At 42.4% G+C, this 23095-nt stretch overlaps 1 protein-coding gene across 1 annotated transcript in view; it reads right to left on the bottom strand.

The window, feature by feature from the left end:
* LOC140362045 (TGF-beta receptor type-2-like) overlaps nucleotides 1-22646 on the bottom strand; it is a 32875-nt gene extending 10229 nt beyond the window's left edge. The window contains exons 1-5 of the mRNA XM_072448065.1: nucleotides 22525-22646; nucleotides 15118-15259; nucleotides 13423-13613; nucleotides 7697-8472; nucleotides 6130-6271 (exon numbers count right to left, since the gene is read on the bottom strand). Of these exons, the coding sequence (XP_072304166.1) occupies nucleotides 6130-6271; nucleotides 7697-8472; nucleotides 13423-13613; nucleotides 15118-15259; nucleotides 22525-22597 (1324 nt within the window). The 5' untranslated portion in view covers nucleotides 22598-22646. The remainder of the gene's footprint in view (nucleotides 1-6129; nucleotides 6272-7696; nucleotides 8473-13422; nucleotides 13614-15117; nucleotides 15260-22524) is intronic.
* Nucleotides 22647-23095: the final 449 nt, after the last annotated feature.

The raw sequence follows: 23095 nt of genomic DNA, 5'->3' as shown, positions 1-23095 counted from the left end.
TACAACTTCTACAACTTCTACAACCTCTACAACTTCTACAACATCTACAACTTCAACAACTTCTACAACTTCTACAACCTCTACAACTTCTACAACATCTACAACTTCTACAACATCTACAACTTCAACAACTTCAACTTCTACAACTTCTACAACATCTACAACTTCTACAACTTTAACAACCTCTACAACTTCAACAACTTCAACTTCTACAACTTCTACAACTTCTACAACTTCAACAACTTCTACAACTTCAACAACTTCAACTTCTACAACTTCTACAACCTCTACAACTTCAACAACTTCTACAACTTCAACAACTTCAACAACTACAACTCCTACAACCTCTACAACTTCAACAACTTCTACAACTTCTACAACATCTACAACCTCTACAACTTCAACAACTTCTACAACTTCAACAACTTCAACAACTTCTACAACTTCTACAACTTCTACAACATCTACAACCTCTACAACTTCAACAACTTCTACAACTTCAACAACTTCAACAACTACAACTCCTACAACTTCTGCAACTTCAGAAGTTCGGGACCATTCGGGATAGAGCGATAGAGAAAAGGCTTGTTCACGCACGTCATTAGAGCCAGATGTGTCACCGTGAGTCTTGTTTGGTCTGAGGTTAGAGTGTTACTGGTGAGTCAGGGATCTAAAGATTATCACCAGAGCGACTTCAGCAAAACAAGAGGCCAACCATGCCAGTGCTGCTCAATGTGTGTGTACAACTTCTACAACTTCAACAACCTCTACAACTTCAACAACTTCTACAACTTCAACAACTTCTACAACTTCAACAACCTCTACAACTTCAACAACTTCTACAACCTTTACAACTTCAACAACTTCTACAACCTTTACAACTTCTACAACATCTACAACTTCTACAACTTCAACAACCTCTACAACTTCAACAACTTCTACAACCTTTACAACTTCTACAACATCTACAACCTCTACAACTTCAACAACTTCTACAACTTCAACAACTTCTACAACTTCAACAACTTCTACAACTTCTGCAACTTCAACAACTTCAACTTCTACAACTTCAACAACCTCTACAACTTCTACAACTTCAACAACTTCAACAACTTCAACTTCTACAACTCCTACAACTTCTGCAACTTCAACAACTTCAACAACTTCTACAACTTCTACAACTTCTTCATTTCAGGAGCAGAACCCAGCTCCAGATCTTGAGAAACGAGGAGAACATGTAAACTCAGAAAGGCTCAAAGTTCGGGACCATTCGGGATAGAGCGATAGAGAAAAGGCTTGTTCACGCACGTCATTAGAGCCAGATGTGTCACCGTGAGTCTTGTTTGGTCTGAGGTTAGAGTGTTACTGGTGAGTCAGGGATCTAAAGATTATCACCAGAGCGACTTCAGCAAAACAAGAGGCCAACCATGCCAGTGCTGCTCAATGTGTGCCTATCATTCTGATTTAAATCACTTTGAATCACCACATAAACGAGACTCAATTTAATGTTACAAAAATGGAAAATAATGTCGTTTTTAAAGTCTGATACGATGAAGCGCTAGTCTAGACCAGAGACATATTGCTGGAATCCTGGACTCGGACTTGTGACTCGTTTCTGGGACACGTGACACGACTCGGACGTAATGACGGATGACTTGTGACTTGACTCGAACTTGCAGGTTTGTGAAGGCAGCGATTTCGACTTAAGTGCGGCCCGCTGAGTGAATATAGCCAGGAAAATAACGAGAAAACGCTTAAATGAGGTGGACATGCGACTCGGATTCAGTTTTTTAGACGATAATGACTTGACATGGACTTGAACTTTAGTAATGACTCTGAGGACTGGGACTTGGACTAAGGCTTGCACTGGAAGAGCTAAAGACTTTGGACTCCAAAAATAAATGAATAAATGCAAAAAAAAATGCATTTATTGAGTTGCAAAACACAAAAACACAAAACAAAACACAAAACAAACACAACAAATTAAACTTCAGGGTCTCTACTACACAGATCTGACCTAACTGATCGATACATTGAATGCCCCACTGTGGATTATAACTGGCAAAAAACACCATCTCCATGTAAACAATCGATTCTCAGACGCTACACAGGAAAAAGTCACATAAAATACTAAATTCAGCCTCGGTTTTCGTTGAGTCAACTGCCTTCCTTTCCTTTCTACTTCTACTGCAACATTAGGAAATAAATCATAGTATTTGTCCACTCGTACGACCTTCCAGCGACCTTTTCTGTTTGGCTTTTTCGCTTTAATAAAGTCCAGCTCCCACAGCTGAGCCCCCAGTTCCATGTCGTACGCATGTAAAGGCTGACTGTAAACGTCTGGCCCAGCTGTTTTATCTATTGTCTCTATTCTTGGCCCGAGGTGAGCCTGGGACCCTCGGCTTCCTGTCTCCTGCTTTAGATTAGCCCGTTTGTGTCTGTCTGGGCCCATGCGAGCGCGTCGTGCGGCTACTGTCGACGTCTCGCTGCCTCGGGGATGGAAGAAATGAGCGAGGCGGACGGATAAACGAGAGTAAACAAGCGGCGACGGCGGACGGTTTTGGGGGGTTTGAGCTTTGAAGAGGTTTCGCTGAAGTTTGGGCGAAACAAATTAACAATAATCCGCCTCTTTATTTCTTTGCCGTTGCAGCTGGCGGACGATGCACTTTTCTAATATATATAGGCAGCTGGGGGGTAAAGTTGTAAAGCACATGTCGTCTTCTCACTCTCTGATCCTTTCCCCAATATGCTTTGTCCCATAGACGTTAAAGAAGGAGACGTTTTTAGAGCTCTAGAGCAGTCAAAAATAGCAAGTTGATGAATAATCAAGATGGCCAACCTATCGACAGCGTTTACGTGATATAGCTAACAATTAAGTGTGTAAAACATGCATCTGAGAGACTGTAATGACCACTAACTCTCCTCTTTTGTCAACGTCAAGGTCAGATTTATTTCAATAGCCAGTTTATGACAACACTGTGCAAGATAATATGGTCAAAACCACACAGATGAGTTCAAACTTGATCGAAATAGAGCGAACGTAGGTTAAAAGCCAGAGAATAAATGTGTCTTAAAAGCAGATATGTATGAATGATGGAGCAGATCTGAACATGTTAATATGCTGTTGATGTCGAGATCACATAAATGACATAAATAACATGAATTAAACAGTGTATACACTTTTTAAAGGAGATTATACGCAGCCTCCGGCAGCAAGCAATCGCACCGTAACAATAAACACTTTTGTGTCGCTTTTTGATGTCAACACTCTGTCATATCTCTTTTATGTAGTAAATAACAATGGAAAGGAAAAGCTAAAATGTAGAAGAAGAATTAGCTCAGTCCATGAATGAAATAAAGATGTTATTTGAGAGAAATCAGAACAACAAATATGTCATAGAAGCCGCACTATGAGGCTAGTGTTTAAGTACTCGATACCAATTTCAATACAGCAGTGAATATTTAACTATGCTCTTTTTTTTAGACAATTGACCGACATTTCCAAATAATAACACCAAATATTATTACCTTATATTTGTCCTGAAATAAGATTCTAAAGCTGTTCAGGAAAGGTCACATTTTGTCCTGTTTATGTGATTTCTTTAGTATTGTCACTTGCTCAATGGAGTATCTAGTTTCAATATGAGTTTTTTAAATCGGTTATTTTCAGATTTTTGACACCTTTGGCGATCGTCGACAACAGCTCGACAGTGAAACTCGTGCACTCGTGATGCCCCTCCCTCACAGACGGACTGGCACATCCTCGGCTCCATCCTTGTCCCTCTTTACATTCAAACACACTGACCTAAGGCCGCGCTCTCGGGAAAAAAACAGGAAACGCTTTATTTTCCTTCACAAGGTGTACCCGCAGGACACTGCTCCGCCGCTGTCGCTCTCAAGCAACAAACAAGGGGGATTGTGGGTCACAGTGTTCTGTACAGTTTGCCTCTGGGGCAGGATCGACACGCTGAGGCGCCCCGTCAAGTCTGACAGGCCCAAACAGGAAAGTACCTGCCACATACCCACGGCTGGCATTTCCCATTCACTCACAAGGCCAGGGTGTCCCATATGATATCTTAAGTCCCACAATCCAAGCTAGGTATTTTTAGACACTTATTGTACTCCATTGTGGGAGGAATTTTTTTTTTTTACTAATTCAATATTTTTTTCCAGCGCAAACTATGTGTAGTTTTAATTTTAAGAAGGCAACATTTTAAAGGGGACATATTATGCAGAATCAACTTTAATGAGCTTCTAACAGTGTTTCCTCATCATTAACATCATCATCATCATTATCATCATCATCATCATCATCATCATCAACAACAACAACAACAACAAAAACAGCAAAAACAACAACAACAACAACAAAAACAAAAACAGCAAAAACAACAACAACAACAACAACAACAAAAACAAAAACAAAAACAGCAAAAACAACAACAGCAGTAATCTTGTGCATCTGAGGCTTGAGTGCTCAGAAAATTCCTGCTTCCACATATCCCCTAGTCCCGCTCACGTCCCTGTACTTGGTTGCGATTATATGAAAAATCCAGACTCTCACATGTAGAGTTGTGAATGTCACGCAGACACGCACAAGGATTTTTGGGCAGTTTGGGCTTTATTAGACCGGGTTGTACAGCTTGAAATGAGGATGAGACTGGAGAATGACATGCAGTCAATTGTCAAGGACCAGATTCAAACAGGCATATGTGCCATCCACTCGACCACGAGCAGCCACTTATCAAAAATAAAAACGCGTGCGTGACAATCCGCTGTTTGATACAGTGCTATGTAACTATGAAGAGGTAAAAAAGAGGCCAAAAAGAGGCTATAAAGAGCTTATCATGCGGTTTACAATGAACACAATGTAAAATTATTATCTACATATGTTATAGTTCAATAGTAGGAACCTGAAAAAGGCATAATATGTCTCCTTTAACACAAATACAAACTTTCTAAAATCTTAGTTAAAGTTAAAATCCCAAAATGTATTTATATTATTGTGTTATGGATGTAAACATGCTAAAACATTGTTACTATTCTCAAACAAACTTCTATATTTTTACAACATCAGGCTAATTTTGGCCTTTAATTGTGTTCAAAATGGGCTTATATTCAGTAAATATTTACAAATGTTATCAGTATAGTAAAAGGTCACACACTAAACATAGTCAAACCTTTCTTTTGAGTCCTGAATTGGTGGGAACTCTGTGGCACCAGAGACAGTGACAGGGGCCCAAACGGGACCTGAGAGACACCGAGGGGAAGTGGAACAAACACAGCGGTGTCATGGTGAAATACAGCCCCGCGCTCTGCCCCAACACAATCACACTCAGGATTATTTGCACATATCCTGGCCTTGTTTTGGCTCCACTATGACAAACAGGAGAAAGGCGCTGATCCTCGGGACGGACCCCTGGACACCTCCACACACGGTTCTCACAGAGGCCGGTCTGCGTCACCGCGTTCTTGTACAAACATTGACGGTGAAATTGTGTAAAGAGTCATGAAAAGAGCCGTGACTTACCCAGTTTTTGTCACGTTTCTGACATTCTATCTTTCTCTAGCAATTCTATCAACGCAGCGCTGTTCAAACATCTTCAAACATTATGTATTTTGTCGCACACATTTGCAAAAAACAGTCCCTATTTACCAAAAAAACAAGGATTACTCTTTACACGATAAACAAATCCATTTAGTGCGATTGAATAAATATGAAAGTCATTCCTTGTTGTCTTTGCAAATGTAGTTTTACTGACATTAAGTGAAGAGTATGATTGTTTAGTAAAGTAATCTTATTTTTGCCATTAAAGTATTCATATTATTTGCTTAACGTGCGGACGAAATGATCAAAACAAATTGCTATAATGTAGAATTGTGTGTCAGGGGTCAAACTATGGCAGCATTGATTGTCTTTTACACTCTGGTGGGACTTGGATCAATCAACTCTATTTCTGACTCTAATTAAAGCCACTTCTCAAGAGGATCGAAGTCTCAGACAAAGGTCACAGGTTAAGTTTACCACCATGCAACATTGCGATTAATAAAATGTAAAGTTAACGATATTGAACCTCTCACACACACAGGAATAGTATGTGTAAAATAAAAGCTGCGTGATTGTCTTACCTCCGATGGCGCTGCATCTGGAGGTGATTTCCCACAAAACCAGGGCCATAGAGTAAACGTCGGCCTGTTTAAAAGACTCTATGTTTTCTAAGTTGATCCTGGACTCCAGCACCTCTGGAGCCATGTACCTCGCTGTTCCCACCTGAAAACACAAGCACATTACAGAGACAAAAAGGGCAAAACCTCTGTAAATCCTCTGCAGCATTTTCTCTCACATCAAACTGCTTTAAATCATGTAATATAAAAGTCTCCTCCTGTGGGAAGCTCAAACCTCTAAAAGATTCATATTCACCTCAGACAGATTCATCAAAACACAACTTAATTGTTTTTGTTTTAGTAACATAAGCACATACAATTACATAGGAATTTTAAAGGGGGGAAAATCTTATTTCCTTTATGGGCTTTTAACATGGTTAGTTTACTAAAAATTACATTTGATAGATTAATGGTTTGAGTACATAATTATAATATAACGTTTAGGCCTGCTGCTATTGCTGCAGTGCTGCTATTTCTTTATACTTACTATTATTCAATTTCAGGCCAAAAAATGTTACATATTAACCAATATTCAACAGTAAAAAACATCCATCCATCCATTTTCTACCGCTTATTCCCTTTCGGGGTCGCGGGTGACTGGAGCCTATCCCAGTGACTTCGGGCCTTAGGCGGGGTACACCCTGGACAGTGGCCAACTTGTCGCAGGGCCAACACAGAGACATAGACATTACAGACAGTTCACATTCACATTCATTAGGGCCAATTTAGAGTTGCCAATGTTACCTAACACATGCATGTCTTTGGACGGTGGGAGGAAGCCGGAGAGAACCCACGGTAACACGGGGAGAACATGCAAACTCCACCCAGAGAGATCATGTGATGTTGGTCTGGTCCGGGAATCGAACCCATGATCTCCTTCTTGGGAGGCAAGAGCGCTAACCGCCTTTGCCACCGTGCACCCTGTGCACCCAGTAAAAAACATGTCAATGTAAATCAACAGTTCTGTAACATGCCACTGTAAAGAGGCAGCTTCAAGTCAATGGACCTGTTTCTATTATTAAGAATTTTTAGATCCATATAGTATAATAAGCCAGTAATTCTAATGTTAGGCCTAAATACTGTGCACTGCAGTCAGTGGAGTCAGTGGAGTCAGTGGAGTCATAGAGTCACTGGAGTCACTGGAGTCACTGGAGTCATAGAGTCACTGGAGTCACTGAAGTCACTGAAGTCACTGGAGTCACTGAAGTCACTGGAGTCACTGGAGTCACTGAAGTCACTGAAGTCACTGGAGTCACTGGAGTCATAGAGTCACTGGAGTCACTGGAGTCACTGGAGTCACTGGAGTCACTGGAGTCACTGGAGTCACTGAAGTCACTGAAGTCACTGGAGTCACTGCAGTCACTGAAGTCACTGGAGTCACTGGAGTCACTGAAGTCACTGGAGTCACTGGAGTCACTGAAGTCACTGAAGTCACTGGAGTCACTGCAGTCACTGAAGTCACTGGAGTCACTGAAGTCACTGGAGTCACTGGAGTCACTGGAGTCACTGGAGTCACCGGAGTCACTGGTACCTGTCCACTGTTGGCCAGCTCGTCCACAGACAGGGAACTGTCCAGCCTCAGAGCCAGGCCGAAGTCGCAGAGGCAGCAGGTCAGGTCGCTCTTCACCAGGATGTTGGAGCTCTTGATGTCCCGGTGCGCGATGGCGATCTTGTTTCGCCCGCAGCTTGTATGGTCGCTATGGAGATGGGCCACCCCTTGGGCTAAAGACCCACCCAAAAGCCAAAGGTCGTGCCAGCCGATCACATGATGCATAAGGAACTCCTGTAGATTCCCTTTACCGTGATAAGCGGTTATGATCCAATATTGTCTTTGTACTTTCCTCTCTTCCGCCGTCAAAAAGTGCAAAACGTTTTCGTGTCGCAAATCGGCATCCGAAAAAACATCTTTCTCGTTTTTCCATGACGCGTACTCCTCGTATTGGAAGATTTTGACCGCGACCGTTTCGAACCCTTGCTCCTCGCTCACGGAAGAGCCCTGCTTCAGCTTGGCCCTGTAGACCTCGGCGAACCGGCCCTTCCCGACCAGGACGTCCAGCGCGATCGGGAGGAGCTCGGTGTTGTGGTTGAGGTTGTTGGCGTGCGTGGAGCTGCTGTCCGAGCCCTCGTCGTCGATCATGATGGCGTGGGCGTCGCTGTCGAGGGGGGCGCCTTTCTTGCGCCGGGAGTTGGCCCTGCGCTGGCGGTAGACGCGGTAGAAGTAGAAGGAGGTGATGACGAAGACGGCCATGACGAGGAGCGGGACGAGGCTGACCAGGACCATGGCCACCACCGGGGAGTCCATGGAGTCTGAGGGAGTTTGAAAACATGTGAGTATTAAACTGTACTGCAGGAAAGGGTTCAAAGGTCAGCCAGTGGAGGTGGGCAATATATTGAAATTTAGATAATATTGTAAATGTTGTTTTGAAGTAATGCCAAATTTGAGTTGTTAATAATTTAGAAAAAGAGCTGATTAAAAACAATACTGATGAAAATGATAATGATCAGCACTTTTGTGATTCATTTGACAGACATTTGTTTGATTTATGTTGGATTGAAATAATAATCGGGATACAACCCAGATAATAATTTTTGTCAACATCAGCCGTAGTATTATCAGTATATATTGTGTGAAATCATATAAAATAATGTCTTTTTCACAGTTTTGTACTATTTAAGAAGCACATTTCAGATTCAAAATAATACAACCGAGTGTTGTGTGTTTTTAGCAGTGTCAGTGTGTTTCTTGGTACTTTGCCCATTGTTTGTTTATGTGGTAGTTTTGAATGTTTTGCTGTGCACACTGAGCTTTTGGAACGTTTTCCCAATGTGGTTTTAAAATATAAATAGCAAATCAACTAAACTAATATAAACTTTAAATATTTCGCTCTGTTCCGGAGCAGCAGTGTTTCAAAGAAGGGCTAAAAGCAATCACAAATGTTCCAGAGAACCAATAAATAAACAATTAAATGAATACATGAATTGAAAAAAAATCTAAAATAAAGTAAAAAATAAAAATAAATAGAATAAAATAATAGAACCCCCTGAGAGTGTAAACATGATTTATCTCATGTTAAATGTTTAAATGATGACACACAGTCCACACACCTGGATCCAAAACAAAATAGAGAATGAGTTTTGTTGAGTTTTTATCTAAGGGCCAATGGACAGACTTTGGGCTCGTAAAAGCAGAGAAGTTCCACACAGATTATAGTATAATAAAACTACTCTCCATCTGCACTCTCGGATTTACAGGAATAAATTATGCAGTGCAATTACACCCTGTCGACAATAGAAAGAATTCACAATGTTCCCACCTTTTCCCACCCCCCCAAAAAAAAGTATAAAAAAGGATGTTAAAATATGTATTGTTATATCATTGAAACATACTTTAGAATTCCCAGTACTTCCATGCAGTTAATAGATTCACCTGCACAGCTAATGTCTGAAAGTTCTTCCCATACAACATGTTTAATCTCATGATCACTGTGATAAATCTCTTGTTCAGACTTAGTTACGGTGCCCACAGGAGTAAAACAACATCTTTCTCTGCTGCGGCGGCTCAGCGCTCCACACAGGGCTAAAGTTAGATGCTGGTCTCCACACTCAAACGGCCTGACCACATATTGTGTCTGAGTGTACGTCTGATTCTCATGTGAGCGATGGAGAGACGAGGAGCTTGTGGACAGTTTTGGACGGTTTATACTGGTGGTGTGCTCTTTAAAAGCTGCAGAAAAATACTTTAAAGACGCAAACATCTTCTAGACACAACAAACTAAACAAAAAATATACTAAAATAAAAACACATATTGACACACTTTCTCAAAATGGCTTGAAAGGTAAAATGTTTCACTATGTCCTACTCAGCCCTACCCCCCTTTTTTCTTTTTTTTCTTTTTTTCTTTAAAATATAATAATATTGTTATTATTATTTTTTTCTTATTGTTATTGTTTGTTATATTTATTTGTATTATTTATTATTCTAATATAAGCATAAGAGAACATGTATGTGTATGTGTGTGCATAAGTGAACTTAAATTTGTACATCCATGTATGTATAAATATTTTTTTCCCTCTCATTATTTAATTTTCTTCCCTAAATCTTTAAATAGGTCATTTTGTGTTATGTATTTTTTGTTGCTGTGTGTTTCAAAAACAATAAATAGTAAAAAAAAAAAAAAAAAAGAAAGGTAAAATGTTTCGGGGACAAACTAAAGTCTCTACATGTTCATGACTCTTAAAGATCCTCCTGAATGTGCATGAAACAAGATCTAAACCAGAACTAAACCAGGACTTTCTCCATACTAAAGCACTAAACCATATTCCAAACGAAGATTTTGCATAAACGAGCACCCACATCACAGCTTGAGAACCACTGATCTGTTATAATATTATCCATCTTTAGTAAGAAAAGTGACTTGTACGACATTGCATAGAGTCTAAGGTTGATGTAAAAACAAGTGCAGTGTTACAGAAGTAGGGCGTTAGTTTGCCCAGCCCTCGCCTTCACTCTGCTCTTTTTCAAACAGGAAACCACATGTCTGAAATCCTCACCGTGGCCCCAGACGGTTTGTTTTGATTTTCGCAGAATCAGAAGCAACAACCTCGACATGTGTCTGGACAGTTGGCCTCAGGCACGGGGGCGACTCTGGAGAAAGTTAGAATGGCTAAACAAACGTAGAAGATCCAGACACGGGGGGCACGTTAAAGTAACCCCAAATTGTAGAAAGTGTAACGAGAGGGGGAAAGGACAGCGCCGCACACCTGTTATTTCAAGAATTGACTTGCAAATGCAGCACGGCCAGCACCGGGACTGGAAAAGCAGCAGATGCAAATGAGTGTTTGTGAAGAGGAAGCAGATTCGGGGGAAACAGTGGTAAGAGTGTTAACCGACAAGTCCAAGGTTGTGTTCAAACCAGGGATTATTGGCATTTTGTCCTTGAGCGCCTCACACGGATCGCTTTTGTATGAATGTGGGACTAAACCCTGAACTAAACCTGGACTAGAACGAGACCAGGACCAGAACACGACCAAATCAAGTCTAAATCTGGACTTAACTAGGCTCAAACCAGGACCAAACAGAACAAGTACGAATGCAAAGTCCGTCCACTTCAAAGCAGCGGTGGACTCTGATTATGGGGAAGGAATGAACGAAACATGAAAGCAACTATTCAGTGTCTGGAAAAGTGCTAAAGAAAATGAATTTATTATTAATATTGCTCATTATTTACTTGGTAATTTACCGTAAGGATCAATAAGGTTTGTCTAGGCTTAAGTGGCTACGCTGCACAATGTGAGTTTGGCTTTTTGGTCATTATAACACAAAACATGTCCTGTTTTAGTTATGACTCAATGACTGAAGAACAAATAATCTACTAGAACTTCATGTAAATCAAGCTAAAAGGATTGAGGATTCTCTCTACAAATTTTCTTCGACGCGATACTCAAATTTCTAAAGTATCAATGCTCAAAATCAAACTCAGATCTCAATCCCACAAGGATATTAATACTTTCAATAAAACACTGTCTTATAGATAATAGAATGTCATTTTCACCACAAAATAATAGTAGTGTCTATAATATTATGCAGTGCTTTTTAGGATTGTGAAAAGTATAAAAAAATCACTTACTTATCGATACTAAAACTAGAATCGAAAGAGATTCTCATGCTAAAATAAACAACGTAAACAGGACAAAATATCACCTTTCCTGAACAGTTTTAGAATGATCTTGAACTTTTATCTTTTCTATTTATTTACTATTTTGTATTGAAAACATCAGTCATAATAGCATCAAAATCAAGTATATACTTTGAGTATCGAGTTTGAAATGTTAGTATCGTGACACCTGGTTCCGATAAAGATCAAGACAATTCAAAAACTAGTCAGGAAAGACCTACTTCGTCCTATTTATGGGATTATTACAACTGTTAGCATCAATAAATCGTATCTGTTTTGACAACCCTTCTACTCGAACAACACCGCACCGCTGCATTGTTCTTTATTTTGCCGAGACGCTACAAGGCATTTGACACGGCAGCGTGGCTCATCCGCCTCAGCCCACGAGCAGCTCTCCACTCCACATTCCACACGGCTAAGGAGCTCTTTTTCCATGACGTGACGACCGCTCCGCAGATGCTTCTCGTTTATCCTCGGAGCAGCGCCAGGACAGGTCTAGGAAGTGCGGCTCGAAATACACGCCGAGATACGCCGCCGGCAGGTAACCGGAGCGCCCGAGCGGCAGTCAGAAGCGGTTAGCGGCGGCGGCTCTGGCAGGGGTCGTTGGCGTACGCACGTGTTGCCGTGCGCGTGCGGAAGGCTAACGCGACGACGTGACGGCAAACACTCTAATGACGTGTCAGATGATGCGAACGGCGCTGATGCGGTGCAGATGTGGTGGCGGCGCTGCATGTTTGCTCAAGGGGTTAATGACGTGTTTAGTGGAATCCATTGGCAGTGGATGAAGGGTCAGCCGCTCCTTAAGTGTTTGAAACCAAAAAAGGTCATTGGCTTGTTGCGTAAAGAAAGGCTCTGGTTGAGTGGATGATGCAATGCAAGGCTCAGACAGCAGAAGGACAATAATGTGCGTTTTTCGATCGAATTACGTCACAGTTTTCAAAAGATACACCGTCACTTCACTTACTTTTCTCCGTTGTGAAGGACATTTCAAGGACTTTTGGCCATTTGCTTTGAATTGTTAGTTCTTATGGCAACTGTCCAAATAGTAGAAAAGCTTTCAAAGGTAGTCATCTGGACACGGTTTTAGAAATGACGTTTAAAGCTCATTGAGGCCTAACGACTTGAGGGGCAAGGCGAGTTTCAGGTTCGTGCAGGACTAATGTAGCTCAGGACGCTACGCTACGCTAGCTGCCCCAACCATTTCCTTCAGATTGACAATGCCTTTTGTCTTGAACTCTAGAACTGTGTCCAGATGAATACCGTAGGAAGCTTTTCGATCATGGACCACGACTGGACGAATGAGGGATTACATGGACCTGACTGTGATCGCTCTGAAACCCTTGGAGAGTTTGTGATGTAGAGTGTTATTTCAATGGTCCCGCTTTTAAAATGACAAAGGGTAGAAAAGGTTTCAGAGGTAGTGTTATTAAGAGTGTTTTCGACATCGAGACATTTCAGCTGACATCCAGAATCTGAAAGTTCTGGTCTGAGAAGCTAGAGAGTTTTCCCAGACACGTTTTTCCAATCGCAAAGTACAATGACAGTACTAGAATAGTCCATTTAATTCAGAGTTTGTACTCACTGGCGTTGAAGAAGACGTGCTCGTTGCACTCTTCCTCGATGCAGGAGCAGATGTAGAACTCGGAGCCCTGGCCGCTCTTCTCTTTCATCTCACACTTGCTGTTGTTGTAGTCGTCGAGTTGCAGCCCGTGCAGTTTCAGCTCGGGGTTGTGGCAGATTGTGTCAAACGTCACGTTGTCCTCTTTCTTCCTCCTGAGAAACACAAACAAGATTATAATCGCCTGGTCTATTTCTGTAGAAAGAGCTAACAAGGCGAGCATCAGATGTGCGAATGCGTTTTTTTTTTTTTTTACGACTCTTGTGGTCAGATCTGAACTGCAATAAACAGTGTGATCTAATCTTGTCTCACACTTACACGGACTAACTTCTTATTTTCTTCGCATTTTACAATTTCCTGTAATACCCATTCATTAGCTACACTTCACACACACAAATTTCCCCCCGATTCATCTGTATTTGGTCTTAAAATACACATCAGAGATGGGCGACATTGACAAAAAAAATTCTTCATCTTATCTCGACAATATCATGTCAGTCAATGCACTTCACAAAGTTTTAATTAGTATTGCCAATCTGCATTTTACAGCGTTTTTCTAATATATTAACTCTCCAAAGCAACTATTGTGACATTATCAGTTTTATATCCCCCGCCTCTGCTTTCAAAAGGAATTTCCTTAACACAGACAAGTATCATTTCCATATAACAAAACAAAAATAATCAACTCACTTCCTCCAAAGTCTGAACTCTTGTCACAACCACACGCTTTAACTGACAGAGGATCCACTGTTGACCGCCACATTGAAAGAACACAAGCTAATCGTTGACGACATTGAACACTAATGCGTTATTGTTATTACTTCCCATTCGTGCCACTAAAGAAACTCTACTCATAAAGCGCAGACTCGATCTATATTTGTCATATTGAGCTAATATCTTCCGCAGAATGTAAACAGCTCCAGCAGCACGACTTCCACTTCCCATCGCAAACAGGATACGAGGAAAAGGCCTGAGCGTGCACAAATGTATGTAAATGGGGCGTCCCGCTGTGCACTGCCCTTGTGAGAGCAGCACGTTCCAGAGGCTCTGCCCGGCAACAGACCGGGCAACAGACCCGGCAACGGACCCGGCAACGGACCCGACATCACAGACGAGAGAGGATCAGATCAGCGTAACTCGCGATAATATCACATTTTAGTGTTTAGATTATTGTGAGAAAAAACATCACGATTTAACGATTATTCACGATTGTCGAGACTGTGACCAAACAACAGTGAAATCGTTTTTTCTTTCATTTCCGTGGTCTGACTTGTTACCGTTTCTCAAGTTTGTGGCCGGCTTTATGATGTATGCATGAAAAATAGTAAATGGGGCAAAAACAGCCTGATAAAACAGTTATTCACATTTAAGTTGTTTTCTGGAACTAAAAAGACTTAATTTTGGTTCTAAATGTTCACAATTATTATTTGGTGGTGCTTATGATAAAAATTCTGACCTGAATAATCACAATTATTGATTAACCTAATAATCATGACATTCCTACTCAGGACAATCCAATTATTTTGAGCGGAAAATGAAAATATTTGGCTTTTTATTATCACTGTGTATCACAAAATTGGTCTCAAGCGTTTTCAACTTGAAGTGTTAGTATCATGACACGTTACCACATTGACACAGTATTTCCTGAGTGGCACTTACCAGATGGTGACACACACTTCGCTGTCGTTGGGGCAGATGGCCGTGATCTCACAGTTCACTTTGCAGCTGCCTTTGCCGTTACATCTGGTCTGTCGCACGTCACAGAACTTACACAGGCGCTTCACCTTCAGCATGGTGACCTCTGGAGGAAAGAAAGAGAGCAGGAAGTCAGGGCAACGTTTCATGTCCTTTTGTCTCTTTTTACTGTTTTATGTCCAACAAGCACTTTGATGTATTGTCATTATTATTCAGGATCCAAAGACTATCATTATTATTACAGGTCTGGGGCTGAACAATATGGTAACATTTACTTAAAATCTCATTCTTTTGACAAATTCAGGCAAAATTCTCTGTTTGTGCTGCTCAAATGTGCTCTAACTCTAGAGATTGGTCAGTTTCTGTCCTGTTTCTTTTGGCTTTTTTCACTCTTTTTTTGGTTCCTCTCCTGCCCCTAATGTGAGATGAACACTCTCATAACTTCATTGTATCTTTTTCTCCTTTTTTGCAATAATACAGCCTCCAAACTAACCTAAATATCAATATGCATGAATAACAATGTCTACAATGTCTTTCCCCAAAATAAAACAGCTCAAAACTTCACAACAAGGGAATATTTTCCCAATAAACCACACATACAGTATGAAGAAGCAAACTTCCTGTTTGTCAAGACGTTAGTTTGCAGAGTAGAGAGACCCAAGTGGCTCCATGGCCTAGTTTAGATTCAGCTTTAAACAGGAGTGACAGACTATTATTGTTACAGACAGTAAACATTTTAATTACCAAAACCAAGTAGTTCACTCAGAGCAAGCCCCAGGGAGCAAGATGGCTGCCCACTCAAGTCATGTGACGCGCTCGCTCGCTCCGCCTGACTTTTCACTGCATAAACAACACTTCTTACACCTGCTTACAAGTGTCACATGCTAAACACACCTGCTGTGCCACGACAGTGACAATAGTAAACCCCCCTGCTGTGCCACGCTAGTGACAATAGTGAACACACCTGCTGTGCCACGCTAGTGACAATAGTGAACACACCTGCTGTGCCACAATAGTGAACACCCCCGCTGTGCCACGCTAGTGACAATAGTGAACACCCCTGCTGTGCCACAATAGTGAACACCCCTGCTGTGCCACGACAGTGACAATAGTGAACACACCTGCTGTGCCACGACAGTGACAATAATAAACCCCCCTGCTGTGCCACGCTAGTGACAATAGTGAACACACCTGCTGTGCCACGCTAGTGACAATAGTGAACACACCTGCTGTGCCACAATAGTGAACACCCCCGCTGTGCCACGCTAGTGACAATAGTGAACACCCCTGCTGTGCCACAATAGTGAACACCCCTGCTGTGCCACGACAGTGACAATAGTGAACACACCTGCTGTGCCACGACAGTGACAATAATAAACCCCCCTGCTGTGACACGCTAGTGACAATAGTGAACACACCTGCTGTGCCACAATAGTGAACACCCCCGCTGTGCCACGCTAGTGACAATAGTGAACACCCCTGCTGTGCCACGATAGTGACAATAGTGAACACACCTGCTGTGCCACAATAGTGAACACCCCTGCTGTGCCACGATAGTGACAATAGTGAACACCCCTGCTGTGCCACGACAGTGACAATAGTGAACACCCCTGCTGTGCCACGACAGTGAAAATAGTGAACACCCCTGCTGTGCCACGCTAGTGACAATAGTGAACACCCCTGCTGTGCCACGCTAGTGACAATAGTGAACACCCCTGCTGTGCCACGCTAGTGACAATAGTGAACACCCCTGCTGTGCCACGATAGTGACAATAGTGAACACCCCTGCTGTGCCACGATAGTGACAATAGTGAACACCCCTGCTGTGCCACGGTAGTGACAATAGTGAACACCCCTGCTGTGCCACGGTAGTGACAATAGTGAACACACTTGGTGTGCCACGATAGTGACAATAGTGAACACCCCTGCTGTGCCACGATAGTGACAATAGTGAATACCCCTGCTGTGCCACGATAGTGACAATAGTGAACACACCTGCGGTGCCACAACAGTGACAATAGTGAACACCCCTGCTGTGCCACGATAGTGACAATAGTGAACACACCTGCTGTGCCACGACAGTGACAATAGTGAACACACCTGCTGTGCCACAATAGTGAACACCCCTGCTGTGCCACGGTAGTGACAATAGTGAACACCCCTGCTGTGCCACGCTAGTGACAATAGTGAACACCCCTGCTGTGCCACGATAGTGACAATAGTGAACACCCCTGCTGTGCCACAATAGTGAACACCCCTGCTGTGCCACGACAGTGACAATAGTGAACACCCCTGCTGTGCCACGATAGTGACAATAGTGAACACCCCTGCTGTGCCACGGTAGTGACAATAGTGAACACCCCTGCTGTGCCACGATAGTGACAATAGTGAACACCCCTGCTGTGCCACAATAGTGAACACCCCTGCTGTGCCACGACAGTGACAATAGTGAACACACTTGCTGTGCCACGATAGTGACAATAGTGAACACCCCTGCTGTGCCACGGTAGTGACAATAGTGAACACACCTGGTGTGCCACGATAGTGACAATAGTGAACACCCCTGCTGTGCCACGATAGTGACAATAGTGAACACCCCTGCTGTGCCACGATAGTGACAATAGTGAACACACCTGCTGTGCCACGACAGTGACAATAGTGAACACACCTGCTGTGCCACAATAGTGAATACCCCTGCTGTGCCACGGTAGTGACAATAGTGAACACCCCTGCTGTGCCACAATAGTGACAATAGTGAACACCCCTGCTGTGCCACGATAGTGACAATAGTGAACACACCTGCTGTGCCACGATAGTGACAATAGTGAACACCCCTGCTGTGCCACGATAGTGACAATAGTGAACACCCCTGCTGTGCCACGATAGTGACAATAGTGAACACCCCTGCTGTGCCACGATAGTGACAATAGTGAACACCCCTGCTGTGCCACGATAGTGACAATAGTGAACACACCTGCTGTGCCACGACAGTGACAATAGTGAACACACCTGCTGTGCCACAATAGTGAATACCCCTGCTGTGCCACGGTAGTGACAATAGTGAACACCCCTGCTGTGCCACAATAGTGACAATAGTGAACACCCCTGCTGTGCCACGATAGTGACAATAGTGAACACACCTGCTGTGCCACGATAGTGACAATAGTGAACACCCCTGCTGTGCCACGATAGTGACAATAGTGAACACCCCTGCTGTGCCACGATAGTGACAATAGTGAACACCCCTGCTGTGCCACGATAGTGACAATAGTGAACACCCCTGCTGTGCCACGATAGTGACAATAGTGAACACCCCTGCTGTGCCACGGTAGTGACAATAGTGAACACCCCTGCTGTGCCACGACAGTGACAATAGTGAACACACCTGCTGTGCCACGATAGTGACAATAGTGAACACCCCTGCTGTGCCACAACAGTGACAATAGTGAACACACCTGCTGTACCACGATAGTGACAATAGTGAACACCCCTGCTGTGCCATGACAGTGACAATAGTGAACACACCTGCTGTGCCACGACAGTGACAATAGTGAACACACCTGCTATGCCACAATAGTGACAATAGTGAACACCCCTGCTGAACATTTACAACATAACTTATTTTCATTTTTATATTTAATCAGCTCGTTTCTAGCATTCTTTAGTCTAAAAAATATTCAGATCAAACTACTTACACCACCACTATTAATACTACTACTACTACTACTACTACTACTACTACTACTACTACTACTACTACTACTACTACTACTACTACTACTACTACTACTACTACTACTACTACTACTACTACTACTACTACTACTACTACTAGCACTGTTGTATTTTTCAATCAAGATGCATCAAGCATCAAAACAAGCAAAATATTTCATATATTCTGTACCACATAAAGTAATATAAATGTTACCAGATACTAAAGTAGTTTTAATGGTGCCTGGGCCTGGCTGCATACAGATCGGTTGGAGTTAGGTACATTGATTTACCAAGTGCATATGTCTCTAGGCTATATAATATGGGTCAGGGTCCTGGAGTGAGTCTACAATAGGTGCCAATATGAAGTCTTATAGTTTGGCGTTACCTCGTGGTCTCACTCTCCCTCAGCTGCAGTTGTTGTTGTCAATATGAAGTCTTATAGTTTGGCGTTACCTCGTGGTCTCACTCTCCCTCAGCTGCAGTTGTTGTTGTCAATATGAAGTCTTATAGTTTGGCGTTACCTCGTGGTCTCACTCTCCCTCAGCTGCAGTTGTTGTTGTCAATATGAAGTCTTATAGTTTGGCGTTACCTCGTGGTCTCACTCTCCCTCAGCTGCAGTTGTTGTTGTCAATATGAAGTCTTATAGTTTGGCGTTACCTCGTGGTCAGCTGTCGTCGTGCTTCTCGTCACATGACTTTCAGCTGTTGCGGGAAGTGCAAGTGAAAGCAGACAGTGCGACGTCTGTGAGTCTGAGTTCACAGCGAGATGAGGAAAAAGGCAGCGGCCGTGTGCTCTTAACCTCTGCACGCTGCTCACAGAGGAACAGTGTTTGGGCCTGAGGCGACTGGGTGGGTCAGACCTGAGCACAGGCACTGGACAAGAGGGAGGGACAGGTGTGTCTGCTGCAGGGACTCAACCACTGACCGGGGAGATAATCAGGGCTTAACTGAATTATAATGGACATTCTGTTTTCTCTTTGCATGTGGGAAGATTGAGGTACGTGCTCCGCTGTTAAAAGGCTGCAAATAATGTGACGTGCGTAGAGGTGGACAATGTATCAAAATGTATATAATGCAAACCTTAAACATTTAGTAAATTATATATAGTTAAAAAGAAATTACACCAAAAAAAGTTATGTTGTAAACTTAAAAAGGGTATATGGTGACATTTCTGGACTTTTTTTGATTGATTTTTACAGATATTTCACATTTGTCTGATCATTAAACCTCAACTAATACGTTTGAATACAACTTTTAACACATTTCAGTTGGGATTACATAGTATCGTCAGACTATTGTTACTGAGAAGCCTTGCACAAAATGTGGAGTTGGGTCCCCAGGCGCTGCACTGTGGCCCCCACTGGTCCTGACAGGTTAAATGCAGAGCAAAGATTTCCCTGCGGGGACAGTAAAGTGCACCTTAATCCTAAATAAGTGCTTCAGTATTGGTTTATTATTATAATTTACAAACTCCTCGAAGATACAGTCTAAAATGTACTGTCTTAGTTACAGAATAGAGTCAATGCAGCGGTAGCAGTGATAATTCCATCAGTGTTTACACATTAGTGTGTCGAAATTGGGGTTGTTTAAACACACAAGAAACTACAATTATTATACATTTTTTGTATTATCATGCAGTTCAAATATTAGCACGCAATACAGAATATATTAGCACATACAATACTATAGTAATAATTCCTACACAATATACACAACACTAATACAAAACTACTACAAACTGGAACTCGGGTCAAGCTTTTTCGGAGTAAACCGGAGCACACTGTATGTACTGTACATAGGCCCACTGTACTGCGATGTGTACTTTACGTGTAGCGTGCGACGTAAACATCGTCCCAGCGTTGGTGGATGTTTGGGGTAAATAAACATTTCGTGGACGGTCCTGCAGTTACGCTGAAGGTAGGAAGGCTCTGCTGCAGTAATTATATCATTAAAACAAACTCGTCTCACAGAGCTTGTCATTTGGAGCCAGGAGGCGGGACATATACGGCGGATGAATGGCTCTAATTGTCACTCAGGCCGGTGCATAATTGCAGAGAGGGGAGGATGGGATTAGGAGCAGCCAAAGCCACTTGGAGCCACTGGGATGGAGTTAGAGACACATTAAGTTGTAAAGGAGTCTCCTCCAGGGGCACATCGACCTGTCAGGAATGTGCAAGACTGCAAAAGTCATACTTCTGAAGCAGGAGGACGCCGCTCCTATATATTCACATTTAACAATCGAGATTGTGTTATTGTTATGAGTGAGGAACAAATGCAGCGGTAAGCATGGGTCTGTTCAGTGTCAGGGATGTTCAAAGTCTTAAAATACTTTAAGCATCTCTGAATGACAATACTTGCATTGATGTTCAGGGTGAAGACTGTATAGAACAGATCCTTAAAAAGTGTGTGTTATTTTTTGTATTTTGTATTTTTCAAAAGCCTGGCAGATGGTTTAGAAACTTCAAAATATCAGAATGACAACAACAGAACTGCTTTGTACTGATTAGAATCCATAATACCATAGCTAAAACTATCACGATAACAGCATTTTGAAGGCCGATAATAAATAATAGCTACAGAAAAATATACATAAAAAACTCAATAATATTAACCACTTTATGTCAATACAGGAAAAAAAAATAAAGCAGAATGTATAATGTATTATAATTAATTATAATACACTCCATTCTTACTTGTGCTGTGATAAGTCCTCATAAATATAAATAAAATGCACACACAATAAATACTGAGCTCCAAAAGTATTGTTCAAACTATAATATGTTGAATGATAAGTCAATATGGTAATTCTTGTGAGTAACTTTAGCCTGTTCCAGTGGCTCCTGAAACCCCCCTCACTCTCCAAGAACCTCCAATCTCACGTTCAACGGGTTCTCAAGGCATTTAAATCTGTTACTGACAATTATTTCTATGATATTTTCTTGTTTTAATGATATATTGACTTCTATAATCTACAAAAACACTGTTAAAGTAATACTACATGTAACTTTGTGTCACAAGTTCAAACCACACCAGAACATTCTTCACACAGATAAACTTTATACCATGTTGTGAAAGACTATTATCGCCAAAGGAACAACCTCAAGTACAAGTCATGTCTGTGGAGATGCAGCTCGCTCACAGCATTATAAACTTTGTGTCTATTTTTGGAATAGAAGTCGTCCAGTCAAATTAAAACTGTCTTTGCAGTAAATCTTAAATCTAATCAGACAAATACTACTCATTTTCACCTCCTTTTTTGGATCTGAAATCACCCCGTGCACCCCACAAGTCCTTGAGCCCCCCGGGTTGGGTCTATAGCCAGCTTCCTCCCTCTCTGTAGAAGTATAAGCTGCATTATAGGCTAAAATAGTGTGTCATGGCTGATTAAATGCAGTTAAATAGTCGACATGTGATCATCTCAGTCCAACAGAGGATCTAAGACCGATGTAACAGTTTAAGGTCGATGTTAAAAATGTTATTGTTGAAAAAAACGTATCTCGACTTGAAAACATTTGACCAAAACTCCGACCACGTTGAATCAGAGCGCAACGGCACGACGCACGCAGCGGCGCGCGCGAGCCGCAATAACCCGTGAGAAAAGTCAGAAACACTTCGATACAAAGTTGGAACAAAGTGAGTGGAGGAAACAAAAACTCACCGCTTTGACCGAGCAGAAAACAACTGCACAGCACCGCGCCGCACCACAGCGCGGAGAAGCGCAGTGTCTCCATGGAAGAAGCGGCGCGTCCACCCGTTTGGCGCAGAATGTCCACGTTTGCGCTCCAGACGCGTCCCGGGCCGGTCCTGCCGCTGCCGCTGCCGCTGCTTCTGCTGCTTCTGCTGCTTCTGCTGCTTCTGCTGCTTCTGCTGCTTCTGCTGCTTCTGCTGCTTCTGCTGCTTCTGCTGCTTCTGCTGCTGCTGCGTGTGACTCACGGGGAGAGAATCGAGAACAGGAAATCTGCGGAGGGGCTGGACATTTCACTCGTTTTCTTCACTTCTTCTTAGTCATGATCATGTGGTTCCCAAGCGTGTTATTAAGAGTCAGAGCGAGACTTGAAGAGACACGCAATAAGACACTGTGAAGTACTACGTGAAGTACTACGTGAAGTACTACGTGAAGTACTGGCAGGGCCGGCCCAAGCCTTCAGGGGGCCCTAAGCGAAAACATATTTGGGGGCCCCTCACCACGTCATCAGAATCAGTTTTATTGCCATTGTTAGTAAACTATT

The sequence above is a fragment of the Eucyclogobius newberryi genome, unplaced genomic scaffold, assembly GCF_026437365.1.
Source record: "Eucyclogobius newberryi isolate DKJ021-1_F unplaced genomic scaffold, fEucNew1.0.hap1 SCAF_16, whole genome shotgun sequence".
In the NCBI taxonomy this organism is placed as follows: Eukaryota; Metazoa; Chordata; class Actinopteri; order Gobiiformes; family Gobiidae; genus Eucyclogobius; species Eucyclogobius newberryi.
The sequence above is the reverse complement of the archived record's forward strand: the minus strand, read 5'-3'. Positions and strand labels throughout refer to the sequence as shown.